The 8,469-nt window shown below is 36.3% G+C and overlaps 1 protein-coding gene across 1 annotated transcript; it reads left to right on the plus strand.

The window, feature by feature from the left end:
• Positions 1-809: 809 nt before the first annotated feature.
• Positions 810-7,938, plus strand: LOC145692009 (uncharacterized). The gene is made up of 3 exons (XM_081767308.1): positions 810-1,683; positions 5,758-6,038; positions 6,689-7,938. The coding sequence occupies exons 1-3, from the start codon at positions 1,266-1,268 to the stop codon at positions 7,439-7,441; spliced, it is 1,452 nt and encodes a 483-aa protein (XP_081623434.1). The 5' UTR covers positions 810-1,265; the 3' UTR covers positions 7,442-7,938.
• Positions 7,939-8,469: the final 531 nt, after the last annotated feature.

The raw sequence follows: 8,469 nt of genomic DNA on the forward strand, positions 1-8,469 counted from the left end.
CTACCGTTTTTAAATCCTACTGTGAGCTATAACCAAAAGAACTACCGACTTTTCTTTTTTTTTTTTAAAAAAAAAAAAAAGCCTCTTACCTTTGTTGCGTCAGCTCAGTGAAGGAAGAATATTATCCAGTTCAGGACTTTGCAAATGATAACGATGTATGAATATGATGTAACAAATTTAACATGTGATGTTTCTTATAATTTAGTACTTCAAATGGTGTAATAAGTTGTAATTATAATTTACATTTATATACATATGACAACTGTAGAACTTACAGGAGATACTCTCCATATTGCAAGTCAAAACAGGAAAAATAAATAAATAAAATCAAGGTTAGCAACCAGAGCGTTAACGCGATCTACTGAAAATGTCCCCGGGAGCTACTAGTATATACGTATTGTCGTTTCGATCACTGCTATATATTATCGTTTTTGTTCCAATGCCGATCAACGTTGAAAGGACAGACGGACGGACATAAACTTTTTATACGACTTTTGATATTTATGCATAGTATAGTTTGGATGTCTAAAATTGTTAACCAGGAAAATGCAAACCTGAGTAGTGGTTCGGATCCCACTAATGGTCCCGTCTCACATACATATATCGTCAGTGCGGAAAAGAGAAGTTAAACTTTCAATCGGACTAAGAAGCAGAACATGAAAGTCTAACTTGAACGGAAATACATTTGTATACTTGTATAAACTATTCCCAATGATCAGTATTAAGAAAATTAAAGAAGGAATATAACCTGCGAGATGGAACCAGTATTTTAAAAACGAACTAGTTAGTGATTTCCTGTTATTTTTAATGCGTGACAAGGAATCACTTAGGAAAACTCTGATCTAAAGATAACGAGAGGTGTTGGGTCCACGGCTGAGTGGACACCTGCAAAATTCCTTATCTGATTTCTTCCAAAGACATTTCTCGGTTGGATGAGCACAGGGAAGACTTTTTGCATTCTTATTGAAGATTGAAATGTATGATAACATGTCTCCCATTCAGGTAAACTAAACCCAAATTTTAATTGCCTCCAAGTCCCTTTCACTTTTTTTTTGGACTAACTTCTTTGTTTACAAAATAAATATTGATCTTCACCGAAAATGGGAAATTTGGAAAATAAATACGGTAACTTGTTTCTGATTGGCTAAAAGGAAGCCAATTAAAAATTAATCATTTCAGAAGAAAATAGGGAAAGGATTTTTGGTTTCCCCCCAGTTTGATAGCGGTTAGTGTGGGTGACTGTTATTAGTGACTGTTAGTGTATCATGGAGGTATTAGTGTCTAACAAAGGAGGTGAAAAGATTTTTTATCTCGGATATTCTTACACGAGACAATTAGTATTGAAGAATAGTATACGATGGAGGTGTGCTGATAGAGGCAAGTATAAGTGTCGAGCTATATTAATAACAGATTTGGATAAAACTTATCCAAATTCTGCTTGTGAACACTCGCATCCACCGGACAAGGATGCTGTGAAAATAGCAAGGTGTCGAAAAGATATGAAAGAAAGAGCTAAAATTTGTGGAAGTGCGCCTTCGCAAATATATTCTGAAGTTGTACATAATGAAGAAATAAATGTGCGTGCAAGACTGCCGTCAGAAGATACATGTAAACGTACAATGAGAAGACAACGTTGTATCAATCCTCCTGAGCCCAGAGACCTCACGGAATTACACCTACAAGGTAAGTTTGATCAATCTATTTATTAAAAGCTATTACAATTGTCTTCTGAAAACGTGCCGGTCTCATGCCGGATGGTTTGGGTGTGTTTCCCGGGTGGATTTTATCCTGGGAATTTTGTCTTAAATTCACAAAAAGATATAAAAGATGTGATGGGGTGATATACAAAAAATCGAAAATGACTGATATTATTGTCCAATCCATAGTTTTCGGGGTCGCTGAGATGAGCAGTGACACATCTAATGCTGTTTAAATCCAAATTAAGCGCCGCGACCTGCGGGCGGGGGGAGGGTATATATATATATATATATATATATATACAAACACTAGCGGATCCAGAAGGATCATTTGGGAGAGGCGGTTCGCTTTCTCGAAGATGAGCGTAGCTTCAAGGTGACCAGAATTTTAATTTGCAAGAATGGGACTCATATGAATCCGGGGCTGGAGGGGGTTGGGTGTAAAAAAGATTCCCAGATTCCACTTTGGGAGCCGAACATTTTTTTTTTTTTTTTTTTTTTGTAATGGAAGTATTTTTTTCTGTAGATTTTAATTAAATACATACTTTCGTTTCGGAGGCGTGGTGGGTGGTGTCATGATTCACTTCACACACAGTCACCGCAACATATGCGATGCACTATCTGGCACAGTACTTCCACAAAAGAAAATACTGTATTGACGATAACATTCATTTTAACGAAAGAGTGTACAATTTGCTCTAATCATTTATATTTTGAGTAACAATTGCGGGACAGCAGTTAGAAAAAATAATCTATCTCTATATTTGTGTGGGGTCCACGAAACATAGTATAATTATAGTTATGCTTACAACAACAATAAAATTACCTAGGTATATTATATTAGCCTTCGTCTAGGTGGGGCTTCGCCCCCAGATCCCCAATCTGCTCGGCATACGGCCTTGCACAATATAGCAAATAATCCTACGTGGTACTGTGGCACAATATTTCGCGTTCTTCCTTCTGTCTTTCATATAGAATTGGATTGAGCTAAAACTGTCACGAAATTCAAACACCTCGTAAGGCATTTTAATGAACCTTTTTCCCTTTTCTTCTACGTTAAGTGAAAAAAAAACGTTCAAATACATGTTGAATTATTTTAAATAAAAAATCAAACTACCAACTTTCATGTTTCTAACCGCAAGAGATCCCGAGATATGGGCATCTTAAAATAATAATAATAATAATAATAATAATAATAATAATAATAATAATAATAATAATAATAATAATAATAATAATACCACGCCTTTTCTTTCCTTCTAGGTAAAATATCAAAAACGCTGGGATACGTATTGGATTATTTTAAGTCGAAAGCCCATATACGAAATTTCATTTTTCTAACCTTCAAAGATTCTTAGATATTGATATCTTACTATAATATTTGCAATCGCCGACACTTTTTCTTTCCATCTGTTTTTTCTCCGTTTTACTATAATATTAAAAAAAAAAAACGTTGAAACGCGTGTCAAATTATTTAAAATGAGGAATCCAAATGCCAAATTTCAAGTCTCTAGTCTTAACGGATTTGAAGAGATGACCATCTTATTAAAATAATTTCCACCCCATTCTCCCTTCCTTTCTTCGAATTCCCCCCTCCAAAAAAATCCTTCCTTAGTGATACTCTGCGTAACAAATCTTATCTACTGTCCTAATATCAAGTTTCTGACTTAAGTGGTTTGACCTGTGCAAAGTTACTCACTCAGGATATCGTCTTTTATGTATGAATTACAATAACAGCTTGTAGCTTTTCTTATTTCTCAAGAAAGATGAAATTCCATTTGGAGTCACAATAAATCCCTGGTCCCTTCTTAATGTTTCCGTGTTGAATCCCAAAAGTCACGGCTCTCTTTGTTGATCTAGTAGCTAGCGAACGTACCTATGATCTTTGATGCATGAGGTTCTGTGGTTTAATTCCCGGTGAGTGAGCATTGAACGCACTACAGTGGCTCAGATCCAACTTTAAATTCTAGTTCTCGTTCTGTTTAGCATCGCTTTTGACAAACGACTTAAATACATATTAATCAATCAACCAACCGAAAAGTCTCCTCTTAGATTCAGAGACCTTTTCTATATTTCTCTTTATTAAAGGTAAAGATAATTGAGGTTATAATCCGGATTTCCGAAATCCATTTCATATCCTTTTTCTAGGACACAATAACACATTTTTAGTACAGAGTAAGCCGTCTTACCCTCCTTCCTACAGCTGTTCGTCCAACGAATGAATCATATTCTCGCTACTTTGGGGCTTATGGTGACCGCCCCAAGGAACTAGCGAGAGAAGTATTCGCAATTCAAATATGTCTGTATTAAAACTATTAAGTACCGCACATTTTGATTAGATTCTGCTATGCTTGTCACACAGATTGTATCGGTCGGGAAAAAGACCATATTAGTATTTCCCAATGATAAATGCTGAAAGTTCAAAAAAACCTTTGGAGGGGGCGTTCGCCCCCTCCGCCCTCCCCGTGGATCCACCAGTGTATACAAATGATCGAAAATGAGTGATATTAGTGTTGAATCCATAGTTTTTGGGGTCGCTGAATAAAAAAGTAACACTTCCGATGCCATTTAAATCCAAATTTAGCCCCCATTAGTACTCCTAAAGGGGGAGGGTGACATATAAAAGTAATTGAAAATTATACTAATGTCGAATTCATAGTTTTTGGGGTCCGTAAGTTCATTGGCGACAGTTTTGGTGCCCTTTATACACAAAATGAAACGTATTCTCCCCGTGTGAAGAACGGGTTTTCTGTTGGTGTTTAATAATAAAGAACGGAAATTTCACAAGTTAAATTCTTTAAAATATTTGTCGCTGCTCAAATTTACGCACTTGTGCAGTGTATGTGTGTATATGTAAATAAGATCCTCTCTCTTTTTGAGTTGTTCAAACAATATACAAATAATAAAGAGGGATTTTTTTTAAAAAAATCAGAAATCAGAAAACTAAAAAGTAAAATTAAAACCTGTTGCTTTAAGTATTTTCCTGCTAGCGAAATACGTTGCATACGAGGGTCACTACGAAAGTTTTGAGATACGCATTGTTGTGACACAGTATTTGAATTTCAACAATTGCGTTCGGTAGTGGTATCCAGAGCGAAGAAGCGAAGCAAGTTTCAACTTCGGCTCTTCATGATCATCTTCGGCTCAGGAAAGGTTTCATCTCGTTGGGTGCCTCACACTTTGACTGAACAGCAGAAGCGCATGCGTGTGGAATGGTGTGAAGAAATGCTTGTAAGATTTGATGGAGGCAATTCTCGACGCGTCTCTGACATTGCTACTGGTGATGAGATTTGGATCTATCAATTTGACCCTGAAAATAAACGCCAGTCTACAGTTTGGAACTTTCCAGACAAAAATCCACCCACGAAAGTGAAGCGATTGCGAAGTGTGGGAAAGAAGATGGTCGCAACTTTCTTCTCCAAATCTGACTATGTTGCAACTGTTCCACTTGAAGCACAAAGGACTGTTACTGCTCAGTGGTACACCACTGTTTGCCTAACAAAAGTGTTCCAGAAGCTTCGGGAACGGCGTCCAAGAACGGGTTTGCGTGGGATCCTGACAGCGCGTCCGTACACACGGCCAACATCACAATTCAGTTTTTAGAATCTACGGAGATCAAACTTATGACTCATCCGCCGTATAGCCCTGACCTGGCGCCGTGTGAGTTTTTCTGTTCCCCAGGATCAAAGATTGCATGCGTGGGAAGAGATTTTGCAGCCCTGAAGAAGCTGTAGTGACGTACGAGAAAGAACTTTCAACACTTGAAGAAAAAGACTGTCAACACTGCTTCCAAAAGTGTTTTCGAGGATGCAAAAGTGTGTACAGTTTAAGTGAATAATTTGAGAAAATGTTTTGCCAATATTTGATATATATATTTGATTTTGGAATACCGGTATTAACTGAAATGATTCTGACCCTGTTATTTTAACACTTCCCTGACACAAAACGGTAACTTTGTAAGACATAAAACTAGTTTTTTACCCTAAATTTACGTCGTTTTTTTCAGACCTTTACAACACTAAACAAGTCATAAATCTGAAAATAAATATCTTCTTTTCAGGTGAATGGACGTCCAGTGGCGGAGCAGAAAGTGAAAGATTCCTGTTGTATGATAATGGTGATGCACAGCCTGAAAGTAGAATATTAATTTTTGCAACGGATAAATGTTTGAAGATTCTTTCGGAGGCAACTACTTGGTTTATGGATGGGAACTTTTCCGTTGCTCCTCGCATGTTTTCCCAGTTGTACGTTATCAGGATTCCTTTAGGGGAGACTGCACTGTCAGTTGTGTACGCTCTGTTACAACGGAAGACACAAAGAGCCTACGAGGAACTTTTTGAGGTACGTAGTTTTCGAGGCATAAACATTTTTTGTCCTGAAGTATTATTATTATTATTTTTATTATTATTAGTAGTAGTAGTCACGGGCGTCTCTGGCGGGGGGTCGAGGGGGACGCGTCCCCCATATTTTGAAGTACAAAATATTCAACATTTTAATTTGATTTATTTACTAACAACAGATTAACATATAAATAATAATTATTATATTTATTTGGAATATAATATTCAGGTTGTGAAACGATTATAACAGGATTCTTAATATGCCTCAAGGGGTCCGTGAAGGTAAAGGTAACAAATTGAATCGAATATGATAAACAGGTTGGGCTAGGTAGTACCATTTAAATCACTTTCTTTGATGCCCCCGCCCAAATTTTACATGCGAGAGACGCCAGTGGTAGTAGTAGTAGTGTACCTGCGCCGAATTTACGACTTCCCGAACGCGTTCTGTTGTTATGCGTTCGGGACCAATGCTCTGTTATTATAATTACATAAATATAAGAGTTCTGGGAAAGATGTTTTAAATTATGTCTTTTAGAGATTCACTTTGCTGTCATATCAGAATTCGGCATTAGTTTATTTTGAGATCAAATAAAATCAATCAATAGTATTTTTTTTTTTTTTTTTTTTTTTTTTTTTTTTTTTTTTTTTAAGGTTCTGAAGAGCAAATGTGAAGATCTGGGATACACTTGTCAACCTGTAACTATTGTATGTGACTTCGAAGCAGCTGTCCATAATGCCTTGAAGAATAAGCTTGGTGATGAAATTTCAGTGCAGGGCTGTTTCTTTCATCTCCGGCAGGCAGTATACAGGAAAATACAGGAACTAGGACTGTCCAGGCTATATAAAGAAAGTGACGAATTCGCTTTATACTGTAGCCAAATAAGTGGTCTAGCGTTTCTTCCAGTTAATGATGTGTCACAAGGTATGAACTTGTTAAGAACTATAGCACCTGATGAAGCTTTAGAGCTTCTTGATTATTTTGATTCTGTGTATGTGACAGGCACTTACCGAAGGGTAGGGGTAAACAATGATGTCGTGAGGGTTAAGAGAGTGCCACCAAGATTTCCGCCGGAAGTTTGGAATGTGCATGAGGCAACTCTATCTAACAATCCTCGTACAAATAATTTATGTGAGGGGTGGAATCATAAGTTTTCCCATTTGGTTGGACACAATCACCCAACGGTATGGAAACTCATACAATGTCTACAGAAAGAGAATTCCACCGTTCATTCTACCATTTCCCAGTGCGAAAGAGGACAATACCCCGTCAAAAAAACTAAAAAAGTTTATGTTGATCTGCAGCATAGATTAAGGAACCTATGTGTGGATTATGACATAAACAAAAGATCTCTTGAGGAATTCTTGCGGGGAATTGCTCACAATTTGAAATTAACAACAATGTAACTAGTCGTTCTTATTACTGCAAATTGTTTTTGCAGTCTTTTTTACAGTATATTTTGTTATATAAAATTAACGGTGTAAATAATTAGCCATTCTTTTCTTATGTATTAGTATTGTAATGACGAAGATATGTATTAGTATTGAAGAATAAATAGTTAACATTCTTTCAGTTATCCAAATAAGATTAATTTTTCATCATAAACCCTTTCCATGAAACAGAAAGTAAGCCATGTAACAAGGTTGATTTTGGATGTATGTATACCGACAAGAGAACTAGATTCACTTTGAACAAATTATTTTTATATTGTTTGTTTTCAATCTACAGTATATTTTCCAGCGAACGAGTGCGGTCGGTCGGTTTGGAACTAAAATGCAAGCAGCAGTGTTTCTAACCGGATTCCTTGTAATTAACCTATCACAGTTCTTTTTGTCTTATTCGTAATGAACCACTTCACGCATATGCTCAAGTGAAGACAAACAGTTTCAAAAGTTATTGAAGTTATTTGCAAAACATTTTAAGTAACAAGCAAAAAACAAAAAAAAAAAAAAAAAAAAAAAAAAGGAAAATACTTAATCCTCCATATTAACTTGCGAATAAACTAATCTCGTATTGTACAAAGGATCAGATACTTTCTGTAGCAAAAAAAAAAAACGAATTAAAATTGGTCGATTCGACTCGTTCCGAAGTTTTTGACGAGAGGATATGTAGGATGTGTACTCATTATTTTCTGCTGACTGTCTCTAGTATTTTTAAGTCTATAAAATATGCATAGGGGTAAACTCAAGGGAAGCTCGGGGCAAAAATCATCGGAGGAAACAAATTGTAGAGTACTCACAAGAAACACTAGAACTTTCGGTAGACATAGGATCTCCCGTTTTCAAAATATAGAATATGATTAATTGGGGAGCAGGAAAATTCGGTGTACGGAAAACTCGGTGTGGGGAATGTTAGGTGTAAAGAAAGATTCGTTGTAGTAGGCCGTAGGATTTATTAAAAACTCAACTTTGAGGATAAATGAGCGTATTTGTTT

The sequence above is a fragment of the Thermobia domestica genome, chromosome 8 (genome assembly GCF_964235325.1).
Source record: "Thermobia domestica chromosome 8, izTheDome1.hap1.1, whole genome shotgun sequence".
Lineage (NCBI taxonomy): Eukaryota > Metazoa > Arthropoda > Insecta > Zygentoma > Lepismatidae > Thermobia > Thermobia domestica.